This window comes from Nipponia nippon, unplaced genomic scaffold (assembly GCF_047370975.1).
Source record: "Nipponia nippon isolate SJK-2023a ecotype South Korea unplaced genomic scaffold, ASM4737097v1 scaffold_13, whole genome shotgun sequence".
In the NCBI taxonomy this organism is placed as follows: Eukaryota; Metazoa; Chordata; class Aves; order Pelecaniformes; family Threskiornithidae; genus Nipponia; species Nipponia nippon.
In genome coordinates, this window is record NW_028262324.1 from 10,042,868 (window position 1) to 10,060,585 (window position 17,718).

General features: G+C 44.1%; 1 protein-coding gene across 7 annotated transcripts in view; it reads right to left on the reverse strand.

Moving 5' to 3' along the window:
* The window catches only part of STAU1 (staufen double-stranded RNA binding protein 1), a 36,092-nt gene extending 24,894 nt beyond the window's left edge, over positions 1 to 11,198 (reverse strand). For 6 of the 7 annotated variants that reach the window (XM_087749820.1, XM_087749819.1, XM_087749817.1 and 3 more), the window contains exons 1-3: positions 11,024 to 11,198; positions 5,097 to 5,163; positions 85 to 361 (exon numbers count right to left, since the gene is read on the reverse strand). In XM_087749820.1, the coding sequence (XP_087605946.1) occupies positions 85 to 277 (193 nt within the window). In that variant the 5' untranslated portion in view covers positions 278 to 361; positions 5,097 to 5,163; positions 11,024 to 11,198. The remainder of the gene's footprint in view (positions 1 to 84; positions 362 to 5,096; positions 5,164 to 11,023) is intronic. The other variant, XM_087749816.1, reaches the window with a different exon arrangement.
* Between the last annotated feature and the right edge of the window lie 6,520 nt (positions 11,199 to 17,718).

Here is a 17,718-nt window from a genome sequence, read left to right on the forward strand (position 1 = left end):
GTAGGTGCGAGACATCAGGAATGTATCTTGCCAAACTATCAACACTAAGAACATATCCGCTTATTAACAGACACTCAATCTTACCTGCAGCTGCATTGGTGGATGTAACTGATGCAGAGGGTAAAGCAGAGTTTTGGATAGGTCTACCTGCATTTTCAGAGGGCAAAGAACTAGTAGTAGAAGGAATACTCAAAGGCTGTGAAAGAGATGGGTTTTTATTCAATATTTGGCTCCCTGCAAGGGCAGCAGAAGGATTCTGAATTTGAACTTGAGACATGTTCACTTCCAACCAGAGCAAATTACTGTAGGTAAACAGCTTTGAATGCAGGCAAACTCAGTGTGATGAAGCCAAATTGCTGACCTAAAACACAGAGATGGAAAAAAAGATTATACTAAATATTTAGCATTCTCTAACTAACAATCTATTGAAATTATTTCTCCATCAGCAAAAAGGGGAAAAAGCGTTCAATCAAGCATCCATTGTTTCCACTTTGTATGCAATAAGTCACTACGCATCCAGTTTTAACAGCTTATTTCAATCCATATGCCCCATCGTTTAAGTTTCACAATTCTTTCATTTATAAAAGTAGCATAGAAGCTTTATCTATGCTTGTTCATTTAACTATCCATCTGTTTTCCCCATTGCTGAATCCACTTACAAAGCAAATCCAGTTACTTAAACTGATAGCCACTGCTTACGCTCTAAACAAAGAGCAGCTTTCATGGACAGATTACATTTCATGCATTCTACCATTTGAAGTTAAAGTTTTTAACGTGGAAGGGCAAGCAATAAATGCAGTCTTTACAAAACAACTATTTAGAGCGTGCACCCTTTATTATAATCATATACTTCCCCCCCCCAGGCTCACCACGAAGAATGCCTAGCCATTCCTGAGGGCAACACAACTGGTGTCCAGCAGAAAATGCCGAAGTAGCTACGACTGGGAAAAGCGAAGGCGTGAGAGTTCATAAACTTTATAAGCTACATGCGTTTTGAAGGTTACTTCTATTTAAGTCAGAACGCGTCCCAGTCACAGTTCAAGCATCAATTTAGAGTTATTTGGCCTTGCAACACTGTAAACAAAAGCTGAAAGTGCTCATAGGCATCTATGTTCATTTAAGAAAAGCCACCTCCAAGCGATGAACTTGTACCAGTCAATGCGAAGTATTGTGATAGGTCTTTCCTCCACCAACAAATTAGTATTAGATTTCTCTTACACATGAATGCAACATTATCTTCGTGCTCAGTTAAACCTAAATATACACTAACGGGTTGCCAGTTTGAAGGCTATCATTGCTGCCAGAGCTCAGCTGCCCCTATCTGCTTACGATCCGCATATCAATTTATTTATTAAAAATAAACCGTACAGCCAAGTAAATACACTTTACACACAAAGGCACACACACATGCACACATACACTGGTCGCCCACAGGTTTTATTAGGGCAGCAAACAGAAGTTTATTCTTTCATAATTCACAGATGAAAAGAAGAAATCACTGCTGCAGATAGCACCAGGGAGCTATTAGTAGCAACACAACTCCACTAGTGCGCTGTAAGCTTCAAATTCTGAACCTGTGAATGGACTTCCAAATGTAAGAGGAGCAGCAATGAGTCAGAGTGAAGTTTTTAGCTAGTTACTGGCAAAACAAACCTAGGAGGAGAACCTAGATTAATACGTCCACGGATACAAAGATTTATTCTTTATTAAAGAAGAGAAGAGGAAAGAAGCTACTGGGAAACAACAGATAGATACACCAACAAATCTATCATCTGGAATATTTTTACTTTGAAAAAAACATCATAAACATGTCAGGCTTATCATAGTACTGGCTGGATAACTTTGTTTTTTACTAGAGAACAAAATGAGTTCAGATCTCATTAGTTCAGAAGACCTGTATGTAGATTATACTCAAAAGGAATCCTACATTTGACTACTAAATTTGCAGAAGTTACACACAGTGTGCATTATAACTGTGAAAAGGGCATTAGGGCGTCTATCTAAAGGAGCTCCAAGAAGTTGTAAGACAAAGATGAAAAGTATGTAGAATAAGACTCCAGGGTAATCATTTTATAATCACTGAGTTCTATTCCCAGGAGCATCACTGGAAACACTGAAAATTTTCAAACATAATTCAACAATAATAATTGCCTGGAAAAGACTATAAAGTCTTGCAGTGCAATTAAAAAAAAAAGCTAATTCTCCTTTCCTGCTGAAGAGCAATGCCCTTCAAAGTAACTGAAGCTAAACAGTTTCTAATCCACACTTTTTTAGCAGATGACACCAAATTTTTTTACTTTGAAGTCAATAACATCAGGTTATTGATGATGCTGGAAAGGAAGCCTGAAATTCTTCTCGGAAAACCCTGCCTACAACCACTTTGCTTTTAAAGCAAGGCACTAGCCTTCACTTATTTGCCATCACTTGGTTTTAAGGAACATGGAATTTCAGCTCCAAAATACATACATTGAAGTGGTTTTCTAGTCAACTATCACACAAATGCAGAGAAGAACAGTATACCGATCCCCAGTAATTTTTTTTCCCCAAGAAGGGAAGTCCCGGACAAGGATATTATTAGTTCACCTTCTATATTTACGGCAGAGTACTACAGAACCTCACAGCGGTACAGCTCAGACTGCTCGCTACCCAGATCTCTCTCCACCAAGAGTTATAACCGTCGGTGTTCAGCTTGAAAAAGCTTTTCTTCAAACACCTCTGGTTAGAATAATATTCAGGACAGACAATTCAGCCATTATTCACAGAAATCTGTGGAGACTTGAGGTCACATCCTAGTGCTCGAAACAATAAGGTTTTAGAAACCGATCCAATTTCAAATAGACTTCAGCTGTGCAATTCCACGATCAGATTAAAAAAAGTGCTGAAGGCACATCTATAGCTCATAACCTGCTTATTCTCAACATAGAGACCAATTGCCCAACCTCTCTGGCTGCTCAGTCACCGCTGAACGGACTAAGGAAGGACCTAGGAAAGCGTTTGAAGCACAGCTCGCTGGAATTCACCACGCGCCCTCCCTCAGCCTTTCAACAAACTGGAAGAGTTGAGCCTTTATGTACCTTCTGGGAATCCAAAAGACTTCCAGCCTCACAAGAAACCAAGTATTGAGAGTTTAAGCACAGCTTACTTTATGCGTCTGTAAGACGGTAACAATCCCACCCACCCTTCTCTGCAAAATGCTTTGCAATTACACGTGTAGCCACGATTTGATGACCAAAATGACCATACAAATACCTGACCTCTGTCAGGTTCATTTAGCAAGAATGAAAAGATGTACTCAACAGTGTGAGTGCTCCTTTCCGCGACTGTTTCTAAAGGTGGAGGAAGGAAAAGCTGCAATGCCTGACCAAAAATAAATTTTAGGGAATCAATAAGCTGTATCTTTACTTGAAATAGAAACCTGAAACCTGTAGAACACACTGCTGTTCAAGGTTCATCCCCAAGACAGTCAAGTAGCTGAGTACCTGGGCCTGCCAGTCTTTTGCCCCAGCTGAACAGAAATTTATTATCAGGGAGAGAACTGAATTGCAATGAAAATAAAACTTTTCCCATGAATGTATCATTTTAATGTAAGTGAATATAACGCTTGTTCCTACATAAATTGCTACATCATTTCTACGTAAATTGCTACATCATTTCTACGTAAATTGCTACATCATCATCGTCATGTTTCTCTCGCCTTCACCAATACACTAATCTCACGTTTTTATATTCAGATCAAAAGTTGAATTTACATCCTCTAAGTTATCACCAATTCAGAACTATTTCAGAGTTCATTAGACTGAATTCAGGCAGAATCAAAGCAAAGTAGGCATTAAAAATATCTTGTGAATTGCTGCAATTCCACTTTACAAATTTCTGACAATTTTAGACACTAGGTAGTAACTTACAAGGCTGTACCTTACAAGTTTATATATACAAATATATATTATGTTTTCTTTTTAAGAACATTTAGCTCACACTTTGACAAGCAACTTCAAAGAACGCTCTGACAAAACAAACTGGAATTTTGTTTGTATTTTTTCAGCTACCTGTGAAGTTTATGACACTGTAGCTGATTTGTGTGAAGGATTTCACTAGGGTATAAGAACTCACTGTCCATCATTGCACATTTAATTATAGGTTATTTGGGGATTATAAAAGGGTTTACAGTGCTTTTACAAAGTAATATGCCCTCTACCCTATAACAGGCTTACAAATTCCTAACTATCCAAGAAAAAGCACCATAGTTTAGAAAGTTGAGGCTAACAACTTATAAAGGCTGCTTCAGTGGACAGGGAAACAGAGAGATGCCAGTATTTCAGGTGATTGTATGTACATATTGTCTGTACATATTACCCTATGTAATCGGGGTTAGCTACTTCCAACTTTTCAAGACAAATACTAGTGCAAATAACTGACCCCTAAACAATACTCAAAACCACTCACAAACATCGAAAGATAGGTGAATGAACAAATGCTTTACTCCTACCATCTCAGCCAGCAGCTAATCACATAACTTGCTCATTTCCCACCCTTCCACACTTACTTTTCCTTTAACTCAAACATAATATTTTAAATTTTATTGAGACAGTGTTGCGCTAGAATATCACCCTCATGATGGCAATGGCTGCCATCAAACAATTCAATGACCTATGGACAATAATAAACCTAGAGAGATGGATTTTCAGATGACAGAGCACTGTTCCCCACTCCAGATTTTTATTTTCTTTTGGTGCACCAATGCCTGAAATATTCCCAGAAATTTTGAATACATTAAACCACAAAGTTCAGAAGTCAATCAGGTAACCAAAAGGCAAGCAAAGAAATGCACAAGATGTGAACATAGTCTCAGTCCACTCAGCCAAAAATAAATTAAAATCTTCCTATATAAAAGAAAGAACGTAGCATTTTCAGATAAAAGTTCTCTTGGGGCTTTTTTGCGTCATAATTCTCAAAGGTGTTGCAGACAGAAGCCAGGGGATCAAACAAAAACCAGAGACTTCCTGTGGATAATCATGTTTTACCACAACTCGTGGTTTCTTTAATATGATGCAAACAAAAGGTAAGAAACTTTAATGTTTTAAGTAAGTTTCCTGTACCTTTAGGAGATCCAGAGAGTGAAGATTGGGATTTAGTTCTGAATAGGATATTTATGATGGAGAAAGCCTAAAAGGAAAAACAGAGAGTTAGCATTTTGCTTCCCGAAGCTACAAAAAGATCCTTTGTAGTAAATGTCTCACCACTACACTGAGTTTGCCTCATCCGTTTGGACGACAAGAATTTGTATGACCATTAAATTCTCACTGACAGACTGCTCAACAGAGCTATGTTTTTCCAGGCAGAAATTCCAACCTGATCCAAGAATCTTCCTTCCTTGCTCCTTCCCCAAACCCAAGTGATTTTTCTTACACAAACAGTGGGATCTCACAATAGTGCTCTTTGCAGGATTTTAAGAGTCACTTGCAAATTTTCCTTCTGTAGTAAGGCTTGCAGTTCCGTAGAAGTTAACCTTCTTCCTAACAGCCCTAGAGATCAGCTGCTGAAATTAGACCCAGACCTTAATTCACAAAGCCAAACCAAAAGCAAGCCACTAACCTGAGAAACTCTGGCAGCTATTAACTGCAAAAATCTCATATAAATTTTACCTTTTGGCTACATTTCCAGCCTAATGATTTCACTCATAAATAGGCATATAAAAAAAAAAAAATCAACTTAGCTAAAACCATTTTAGAATAAAATTGTTTCGGTACTGAATATGAAACCTATCACTGCATGGACTGCTCTAAATGGAAATCAAAATATATTTTATTCTGCTTACAAATATAGCACAAAGTGTTTAATCCTTCTTTTCCACGACTAAAGCCAACTGCGCGCAGATGCTAGCAACATTACTACCAGCAACAAAATGGGTAAGATCTCAATCTTGATTAAGGTTAGAAGAGGACGTAGATAAACAAGCTCTTGAATTTACTTCAGACAGCCATTTCAAAATCCTACAACGAATCTTAGAACTGTATCTTGGAAGAGTCCTGCAGAACAGATGAGGATACGGAGCCTGAAAAAGGCAGACATCGTGCCTATTTTTTTAACTGGAGAGTGAAGAAGGGAGACGAGAGGATTACAGTCCTATCAGTTCAACTTTTCTTCTAGAGGTTTTTCTGGAGGCTTAATTAAGCACCTGGAAAACAAGGAAATGGAGAATACTCCCAGGCGGGATCAAAACCAAGTTGTATAAAGACAACTGAATTTTCTCCAGCCATCTCTGGCGGTCTAACCAGGCTCAAAAATGAATCACTTGATCTCAGCAGGAACAAATGCAAGGTTCCAGGCAGGCACCGTCTGCTGATCAAACACAGGACAGAAAAACCACCAACTGACACCAGCAGAGTGGGAGAAGAGTTACAACCAACACAACATCATTACCTGACACAAGCCAATGCTGACAGGCTCTTTTAGAAAAAGCAATCATCATACTGAGATGCAGAAATGGAAAAATAGCCCAAGAGGTATCTGCAGTAGTCCTTCTACTCTGTAGTCAGTGTTACTGAGCCCTCAGCTGGAGCACTGCATCCACACGAGTACCATGCTTCAAGACAGATGTGGACCCCATTAGCAAAAACAAAGCAGGGAAAGCACAAAATACTCAGCTTTACAAAAATATAACCTATACGAAAAACACTAAAGGATTTGGGCTTGTATATGCTGAAGAGGAGAGGGCTGGCTGGGGCCTGACAACCAGCAGTCTTCAAGTACATAAAAGGTTTTTGCAGTGGAAAAGAATAATCTGTTCTTCATGCTTAAAGTGACAGAACTAGAGGCAAGAGGCTTAAACGTGCATCAAGAAAACGCTTTCTGATAGTAATGGTTGCAATGAACTATACTGCTTAGGGTCACAGAGGTGACTTCACTGTTGGCAAACTTTTAAGTAATTGATAAATGTCCATGTAGAATGAGGCTGGCACACCTGACACCGCAGAGGGGAGGACTGCTTCGCTCCCCGAGTCCCTCCCAGCCCCGAGTCCCTGACTGCGAACACACTTCTGTGTGCCTGACCCTAACAGCACATTTCTGCCTCTTAGCAGAGGAAGGCGACGGCCTTGTTAAACCACAGGTTTGGCAAAAAGGGGGATCTCACGTGGGTCCTACCGCAGCCTTGCTCTGACCTCTGATAAACCACTTGAAAATACAAGGGAGACTAAATCCTCAAAGAAAGAGGTTTTATTCGTTGTCAGGACCAGAATATGGAAAGGTGTCCTGTTCCTTAGGACGCACACATTCAGAAGGCTGGAAGTTATGACATTCTCATTATGCTACTTGTTACGAACTTGCACGTGTACCCATTAAAACTTTCCTTGCATTCACTCACGACCCACCAGCACCAGGCCGGGAGGGAGGGCTTTTTAAGGAACGAGAACAGAGTAGAATGAAAAACAGAACAGATACCAGATAAAACCATCAAGATTCAAATTACAAGCACTTCTTGACACCACCAACTAAAAATCATGTCATAAACAATATCCAAGAAAAAGCTATAGGAAATGAGGTTTGAAATTAGCATTAATTTCTTTCTGAAAAGTGGATGCTTCAGAACATAGCGCACCTGAACAGTTACTGACCTTTCAGTCACACAGCAAGGAAGATTAGTTGTTCCTTATCAACAACAAACTCTGTTCTCAAAGCAGCAAAGTTCATTTATCCCTATTTCACAGATGGGCAACTAGAACACAAACCCCAAGTCCTATCCCTGCAAAAGGGTGGAGGTGTCCGAGGCGGGGGCTAGGCAGACCTGAAACAACGAAATGAACTGTGGAATGCACAACGCTTACTCACTTTTACCCTTGGTCACCTGTATTTTTACACACCCGTAGCTCTATTGCCACTCAGTGTCAACCAACCCTCATTTGGGTAAAAGCGCGGCATTGTGGTAGCGCTTATCTGCCAGGCAGGAGCGATCTGCTGAGCTGGGCTGGCAGAGGAGCCCAATCCCCCCGCTCAGATCAGGATTTACGGTCACATCAAAGACAGACCCACTGTTCCACAACACCACCTTCACCTGTTGTTTGCGGGCTGGGGAATACTACAGTGCGTTCATTACCTAGATAAAATATTGGTTAGAAACGTTCCCTCTCCTCCCTTTTTTTAAAGGGGTTTTAAATAACTCGAATGTGGTGGCTGAGTCTCTCTTGTCCCACGCTCCACCATTTTGGAGCATGAAGAACAAATTTCCACAAATTCTAGGAGGCTTGTTGAGATGGTTCGTTTCCTAATATACCTTCGAAAAACCCACGTCAGTGGTAGCTTTGTAATATATAGCGTAAAATCCTAACGCGTTTGACTGCTGCAACGGTGTTTAAGAACAACACCTAACTATTTACAATTGGAAAGTCTAAATAAATATTCACTACCAATCAAGATTAAAAAAGACTACAAATTTTACAGACTTAAGGCTATTTACACAAAACATGAAACACCAGCTGAACAATGTTTTCTTCCTAGATAAACTTTTTTCTGTAATATTTGGGCAAGACAAGGTACATCTCAAAGGCTACAGCCACTGTAGAAAAGATGATGCTCTTTTTGAGTACTGGTAAGATGAATTTTCAAGAGCGGAAACGCTAAATATTAAGCAAATTCGTTTGGGAGCTGAGACATGGATTATTAATAAGAGAACAGGTGATGAAAAGCTAAAATTTGAAAGTAAAATCTGAAGGAAAAGAGGGAACTAGCAGATGTACACATAAACCAGACAGTTCCAAATATAATGCAAAATAATAAACCAGAAAGTGATAAGTCAGTCATGAATAAAGATAAATGCTTAAATGCTTACTTCTAGCTGAATTAGTTAGTAGTGTGACAAAATATTTAACGAGGTTTTTTTTCCTGCAGTAGAACAGGTCAAAAAAGCCCACGGATCCTGATTACAGTTAACACGGTGATCAGCGCACAGCTCTCCTCTCTTGTTCCCCTTGCATCCTCCAGAACTCTAACAAACCAATCAACCCCTCTGCACGGATCCTCGGCAAAGCAATTAAAGACATTTTTCCTGAAAGTTCGTATGTCTTCAGAAGAAAGTTGCCGTTCTTCAGCAAGATGCGAAAGCCACAGAGCCATTTTCAATTTTGCTCTGATTTTGTACAGTTACATCACCCCAAATTTATTTCAACCTATGAATACTTTAATTTTGCCACAAAATACCTAATACTTTGACTAACTGGTACTGATAGTGAAAAAATGATTAATGATAAAGGCTATGAAAAGTTTCAGATAGAGAAAGAGTGGCTGCTTAAAATAATAATAAAAAAAGAATTGTATCTTGCATACATCCTTTAAGGAGAGTTTTGAAATGAGATTCTGATCCAACATCAGAAAATAGAAAATATAGCAAAAAGTTCAACCCATTGGCTCTTTAAATTTTCATCAAGATGTGACAGACATCCAGTCAATATTTTTGTGAAAGTTTGAACGTATAAATTTGTTGCACATATGATAGCATAGCACGATCAACAGACAAATCAGAGATCACTTTATTACATCATAGCTGTAGCTGCATCATTAAAACTCAAGTTTTGATGTTCACTAGCATTTAAAAAAAATACATTTCTGCCAGTTTGAGCAAGGGAACTATGTCGTACGCTTGCATGTTCTCCTTAGAAGAAAGGAGATTTTGTAAATATGCTATTCCAAAGGCAGACAAAGGACTTCATTCAGATATTTTATTTTACGGCTATATATACACCTAGCCTTCATTTACATTCCAAATTATGTTCCTCCCAGGTTTGCCTTAAACCTGTCAGAAAAGCAATGACAAAAATACCCAACAGATGAATAAATGAGAAAAATGGCTGTCAACGTTACTAGCTATAGTATCGCTTAAACGGGCAACCCAAACAAATCAAACCCTGCACAACCTCTAGGACAGACAGAAGCAGTGCCAAGATTTAAGAGGAACTTGTTGCTGTTACATCTCCTGAAAAACTAGTGTTGTGATCAAAAACCAGTGAAGAGAAAAGTGAGCCTGGTGCAGCGATGGCTGCCAAACCCCGTGGGCAACGAGGAGAAAGTGTGATGATGCCAGTGTTCAGAAAGAAAGCTAATGCTGCTGATACCAGCTGTCTCGGTGTTTGCACTGTAATCTGTACAAGGAGGAGGCTGGGGGCGTCTCCTGCTGTTGTCACCATACCTACACCTTTTATCAGAACAGCCAGACGAGTCTAGTTCAGTCTCGGGAGCTTTGCTACCAAGAGCGCGTGCCCCCGAGACTTTGCAGAAGTCTGTGACTGTTGTCACCCACTCTGGGCAACCTGGGGCAGCGGGATGGCCGCGGCCGCTTTCTCCAAGGGGTTCAGAGAGCCCAAACCAGCGGTTCTGCCACCAACCCCTGCTCCCGGGCGGGGGGGCCCGGAGCCACCACTGTCACCCTCCAGGCCCAAACGGGGGCGGGGGGGGGGGGGCAGAGGCGGACCGCCAGCATCCCCTGCCCGCAGCACCCGGGCTGCCCGCTGCTGCCGCTACCCCCGCCGCGCAGCCCCAGCCCCGCCGCTGTCGCTCCCCTCGCAAGGGCCGGCCGAGCCCCCGGCCGCCCCCGCCGCTCGCCCCAGGGGCTCGGGGGCGCCGCGGCGGCCGGGAGGGGCCCGCGCTGCCCCCGCCAGCGGCCCCATCCAGGCCGAGCGGGGCCGGCCCCGCGGCTCGCCCGCCGCGACCTGCCCCGCTCCCCCCCCCCCGCGCCGGGCGCTCCCCCGCGCCGGGCCCCCGCCGGGCGGTGGGGACAGGGCCGGGGGCTGCCCAGCCGGGCCGCCGCCGCCCCCGGCAGCCGGGGAAAGCCCCGTGCGGGGCGGGGGGAAGCGGCGGGGAGGGGGGGTGGGGGGGGCGCGCGGCGGGGGGCGGGCCCGCCCGCCGCGGGGGCTGTCCCCTCCCCACAGCCCCGCCGGCACGGCTCGGCGCGGCCCCCGCTAGGCCCCGCCGCCGCCGCCACCCCCCGCCCCGCTGCCTCGGCGCCGGGGGGAGCCCGGGCCGCCTCCCCCCTCACCTGGCTGCCTGGGCTGCGGCTCCCGGGCCGGCTGGTGGTGCGGGCCAGCGGGCGGCTCAGTCCATGGGCCGGGTCCCGGGGGGGGCCGGGGGGCGACCGCGGCAGCGGAGGGAGGCGGCGGGCACAGGGCAAACACTAAAGAGAATGAGCGGGGCCAGCTCCGGCCGGGGAGGAAGTGACGGCACCGCGCCGGGAGGCGGGGCAGGCAGGTGGCCAACCGAGAGCGGCCGAGCCCCCGCGGGCACCGCCCCCCTCCGCGCCCTCAGCCAATGGGCGCGCGGACCGGCAGGGAGCACCGCCTCCTTCGCGACGACTACAAGTCCCGGCGTGCACCGCGAAAGAGCCGCAGGCCGCCTCGGGGCGGGGGGACTACAGCTCCCGGCGTGCCCCGCGCGGCCCGCCCGCCCGCCGAGATGGCGGCGCCGGGGGGAGGGAGGCAGGCGCCGGGCCCGGTCGCCAGCGCCCGGGGGTTGCTCCCGGCCGCCTTCCTCCGGGGCCCGGCCGCCTCCCCGTCCGCCTCCTCCCGCTCCGGAGACCGGCAGCCCCGTGCGATCCGAGGGCTCCGGTCCGGGGGGCGGCGGAGGGGCGTCGTGAGCGGTCGCACGCACGGCCGGGCCGCGGCCCTGCGGGGGCCCGTGCGCGGCCCCGCCGCCGCCCCAGCGGAGCGGAGCTGAGCCCACCCGGGGGGAGGCCGCCCTTCGCCGCTGGGAAGGCGGCCGCGTAGGAGGCGGGAGGCCGGCGGGTCCGGCCAGGCCGCAGCTCCCGGCCAGCGGCCCCGGCGGCTCCGCAGCCGCCCCCCCGCACCGCGCACCTGCGGGCGGGGAGCTGGGCGCTGCGCTCCCCCTTGGTGCGCTCTGCTCCATCTCCGTTCCGATAAAGCAAAGGCGCGCTTATAAAACACCCGTTTTGTACTGCCATCGCTGCATTTCTGGGAGAAGTCAAGTCTGACGCGAAGGAAAGGCAGAACGCGCTCGGCCCCCGGCGGCCCGCTCTGCCCTCGCCGAGACGGGGAAGGAGGCCGAAGGCGTAGCCGTAGTCAGCGCGGGTGCGTTCAGGTTTAACGGCAGCGTGAAGTTACCGTCAAAGAAGGAGTTAATGGCGAATGTCAGCCCACAAGACTAGGAAACCCGAGTATTAAAAAAAAAAAATCTCAAATTTCAGAATACATGTGGGTGGGAAGGAAAAATCGTGCTGAACTTAGGAAGATAAACGAGTAAAACCAGTAACTACATACGTGCAAAAACGTTTGAACAGATACTGCCCAGGAAAAAAATCGCACAACTCGTGTGTACAGCTGCACACAGCTGACATCAATTAACTCTGCAGCTAACTGCATTTAAGTTCAAGATCTACATTTGAACGTCAAGGGCGCGTAAGCTAAACCTGTGTAGTTCGTATGCGCAGCTTTACCTGCCCTCTGCATCTCTCCCCACCTCCCGCTGCCCCCTCCCCACTGCCAGCGATTAACTGCCACTACCTCACCCGTGGCTCTCAGCGGTTTTGTGATTGTCCTTGCTGGACTCCTGAAATTACTGCCTGGAGTGAATCCATGTACATCAGCTAAGTCAAACCCAAGATATGGATGTATTTATTTTGCATTAAGAAAGCAAAAAACCCAGCATGCCACTAGTGAAGTCTGCAATTTCTAGTAATTTTAGATTTGCCATACAACTTGAGCCTTTAAGCGCTGTCAGGTTGCTTCCGACAGCATAGCTCCTGAAAGGCGAGTGAAAGCCACGTTAACAGTAGCACGCAGCTGTCCAGTTCCCCCTCCCGCGTCACTGTAGCAATCGAAACGCCCTACAAGATTTAATTAAATGCCATCATTCATTTTTTTAAAGTATTCAGTATTTTAAAGACAACACTTTTCCTAACCTGTGTGATTTCTTAAAGCAATACAACTGCTTCTTATAACGAATCTGCACTAGCAAAGAAGCTAGCAAAAATTACAGTACACTATTAAACAGTCCCCGGTTGTGCTAGAACAGGTCGATCCATTCTGTCAGAAAAAGATACTATGAGAGCTTTTTCTTTTAGAAATATTTTATCTTTCTTAATAGGTAAAAATACATTTTAAGTTACAAGGTTGCATTAAACCCTATGGCATCGTTAAATTGCAAGTCCGTAATTTCTACCATCGTTGAGCAAAAAAAGGTGGCATCCAGCCCGCTGCATTTACTGACCGACTACAGGTAAATGCAAAAGCCTTCATACTTAGTGGGGAGAATCACAGCTACAACATTTCAGCAAAACCAAATCAGAAATAAAAACCAATATACCTAAAGCTCCATATCCATTTCTGTATTTAATATGATATGGATTCCAAAGATACCATAAAGAAAATACATCATACACTTAAAATCAACTGACAATATAGCATTTAAAAGACATTCTCCAGTATGTAAGCATATAGATATATATCCCATATCACATTTAAACATCGATTCGTATGTTCTTGTGGTCTGTTGCATAATAATAGGTGCTGTTAGATGCTTTAATTATTCCAAGCCAGCCACAGCTATATTTCAGAAGGAAATGAAATTTCAACTGTTGTGTAATCGTTACTGCAAGGCTTAATGTTGTCTGTAACAGAAACAACACTTGTGCAGGTTTTTTGTAGGAAGTTAGGTGGAGACAGGGAATTACAAAGCTATCTGTTGGTTTTTTTTTTTCCAGATCGAGTTACATTAAAAATTCAGGTTTATATCCTCTTTTTCCAGAAAATTGCGAACATCTGGGTAAGTGTAAAATCCTGTGAACGTCTGGATAAGTGATTGGGACAAAAAGTATCCGCAGCCAGATTACAAAGTTGAACACAATTTAAGCAAATACACATGTAATTCAAAAGTCCGAGGAACGCTTGGCACACCGCCTCAAATACCCAACGTTTGCCCTTTCATTTGAAGGATATTTACTCCTCTAGTACGTGTATGGTTATTAATTATTCAAAACTGTTACAAAAGGCTCTTCCACTCTTCTTTACGCAGCAGCTTAAACAAGGAGAGACGCCTATTTCTAGCTAATAATTTGTAAAATATTTGAAACTTTCATTTTGTTTTATGAAGGAAGCAGTACTGTAATTACAGTATTTTCAGATGTTCATGTAGAAATCTAATATTTGTTATTTTTTCTTTGTTAAATACTTCAAAATACCCCTTATATCAGGCACAAAAAAAGAATATCAATTTCTCTTCACAGCTTTTGAAAATGAAAACTTTTTACTAGGAAGCTAAATATATGAACTAGCCGTGCTAAACCCCCTTTATTCTGCTATCCTGACACATGTGTAACAAAATATCTTTTACTTTCTATTAAGATTTATTACTTTATTATTAAGGTATTTTCTTCTGTTCTCATCTTGAATACAATACAGTAAGTCCAGTGTAAGCTTTGACCTCACGTGAATTAGAAGATTATTATTTTGAGAGAAAACTTTGAAGTCTATCGTCACTTCGCAACTAGCTACCAACAGTGACTGAGCTTTTCGTGTACTAGCTGGTACCTACTATCATAGCCCATATTCCCCAGGAACACCTCAAATTTCCTCTAGATTATGTTAAAGGCAATAATGACTTGATTTAAATAAGTATGGTAGAAAGCTAAGGGAAAATAAAGCATTTATCCTGCTTTCTGCTAGCTAGGTGGATTTATAGAGATTTAAATTTTCACAGAGAAGTCATGCCTGGAACGTATCTTTGCCAGTTAACAACTGCACGGCTTCAAAAGCAAATGCCTGAAACGGGAGAAAATGTCTTTGCAAGGCTTCTGCTGAGGGCTAAAAGAATACGCGTGACTTCTCTCGGCTTTTTTTTGTTGTTGTTGTTGTTGACGGAATCTGCAAAACAGGTAACAGGTATTGAGAAATGCTGTTGTTTCTGTGAAGAAAGGATTAAGCTGTTTTAAGACAAAAATCAAGGTTGGATACGGGGCGCTTTGGGACAAGGAAACGGCCAAGCCGTTCTGGAGCACGGGGTACGGCTGTATCCAAACTAACTTCCCAGGACCACCGCGCGCAGCCTGGCAAGGACAAGCTCTCTTTGTCAGGGGAGACAATTTACTCCACGAAATAGAGCCGGCCGCCTCAATCCCCACACAGCTACAGCCAAGCTGTTTTGTTGCCCAAGTTAGCGCAGGTGGATAGATGCTGCGCTGCACATTTCTTCCAAAGTTTTGTCACAACGTTTTCAAAGGGACTCGCCAGCATTCTAGCAGCATTTTTGACAGCTTGAAGCACGCAGTCGTGGGACTGATAAAGGGAAGCTTGCTGAATGATAAATCTTTTCTGTACAAGAATGAGTGAACTTCAAGGAAGGGTGGAGAACCATAAAGAAAGAGTGCTGCGACCAGCTTTGAACCGGAATCTCACACGATGCCTTAGGGTTAACTCATGCCGGTGACAGCACAAGGACATGCTCCAACAGCTTTAATCTGGCCTACCCCTTCTTGACGATATTACGGCTCTCGGGAAGGCTGTTCTCGTGGAAAGGTCATGGAATGAGTACAAAAGTATATGCAGCAATCGAAGAAGCGCAGCCTGCTGCAGCACATTCAAGCAAGCTACCGAGAGCCTAAAGAAAATCAAGTTTTCTGAGAACAGAAGTCAGCTGAGAGAAAGAATGTGCTCTGGCCTCGAGAATATTTAGAATGAAATGTCTGGCTCACTGAGAGGATGACTCTTATCTTAGCACATGTTTATATGAAGAAATAGAGAAGTAGAACTTTGTGTTAGTATGTGCTGCCAACATCGCAGGAATGCTGGTAGTATCGTGGCCCATTCACAACCCAGGAAAACAAGAATATGTACTGGTCTTGAGGGCGGTGGTGTTCTGTTTTGTTTTTTACTCTTAAACCAACAATACGGCATTTCTCTTCTGCTACAAAAGCCTCAACATTATTCAGAAGCTGACGACCACAAGCCAGTCAGCAGGCTCCAAAGAAGGATAGTAGATGAGTTCCATGGTGTCAAATGCTCCCAAAACAGGCGTCCCTTTGCCCATTTCGTACTCAAGAAGGAGCAAGTAATCTTTTTCCCCTTGAATTTGAATAATCTTCTACCATTATCAGTTGCAAGGGAGAATTGGCTACTTATTTTCAGAAGTGTTTCAGAAGATCTGAGGTGATGGGCAGGAGTTAATTGTCTAACATTGAACGAGATGCTCCCAAGTCCCCAGCAGATCCACTGGCACCAGCTGTTTCCAGCCTGAGCTTTCTAAAGAAACTGGTATTTGCCTGTTTAACAAGGAATACACCGAAGGGTGGCCTGGAGAAGTTCAACAACCTTGCGAAAAACTGTTACGACATTGCTTGCATCACTTTCCACTAAAATTAACAGATAAATACAGTTGGAACATTGTGTTGCCTTCTGAATCTCGAGAACGGGTGTCAGAAGTGGCAATAAGGTCTCCACCTAAACCAAGGTGAGGGCACTGCCGATAACATTTGCCTGTGCGCTGAAGCAGAGATGCATCTGCTTGCCCGCACTACACTTGAAAAGTTCATTTCCCTGAAAGGGTAAGTGCTCTATAGAAACACTTGCATGCCTTATGAAATCTGCAGAATATGTCAGGACTAAACAACATGTCACTAGCAGTGCTACAGCCACGTCTACAAAGTCTAAGTTACTCAACTCTGAGTGAACTAAAGGACAAGTACGCCACTAGTATTTGCTGATCTGAAGTCACTTAGGCACTTATTCACACGGAATGTCGGTCCAACAACAAAAAGTCACACGTTGCAGGAAGTGCAAGATAGTGAACATGAAGATTCACTGATAATTTTCTGTTCAGAAGAGCCAATTTTTCTTTGGCTACCTCTCAAAAAGGTTCTGGCTTGTTGCTGTAAATCCTGTCCAGTTCCATCTATGTTGGTACTGGTAAGATAAGAAACATCTGTTCACTTACTTACATATCTCAGCAACCTGGCCCCTAAAGAAGTCTTGCTTAGAACTGCAGAACTAAGATGGTTTCATACGAGCCCCTTAATATTGCATAGTGCTGAAGAACCCCATTTCAGCACAAGGTTATCTAGCGTACATGCATAATAGGCTGCCTACTTGAAGAGACGCAAAGGTAGCATGTCAAGCTACTGTTATATGACCACCAGTAACCAATTGAAGTTTGGTTCTTTGAGGCTGACAGGAAAAAAAGGTCTGCAAGTTCTCTGTAGAATTGTTCTCCCTGTTATCCAAGGAAAAAGACAAAGCTGCAGAGCAGACAGAGTTCTGAGTATCCTTTTGGCTTGCAGGTTTTGAATGACCACAGCTCAATTCACATTGACGTTCGAGGTAGGCATTCAGTTCCTTGCAAATGTCACACACCTCCCACGTGGTTTCAGCCTGTCTATTGAAATCCATTCTGCAAGGCGCTTCGGCAAACTTGTAACACGCATCGCAGTCTCTCTCATCAGCATTAAGGCAGATGCTTTTCATGATCACCACTGTATTATTTCATTCTTGAGAACTGCTTTCACTTCATACCTACGAACAAAGAGGGTCTGACACCGCATGACAGACCAGATTCAAGAAAACCTGTTGATGCTGACTCATTTAATACATTTTTAGGCACTTAGTAGTTTAAATCCATTGTCTAACAAGCAACTCATTTCTTTATATATTAAGAGATATGGCCAGCCAGTACTCTCACATGGCAGCCACAGATGCTAAGGAAGAACTGAAAGACAGCCGGTTCTGCCCTGTG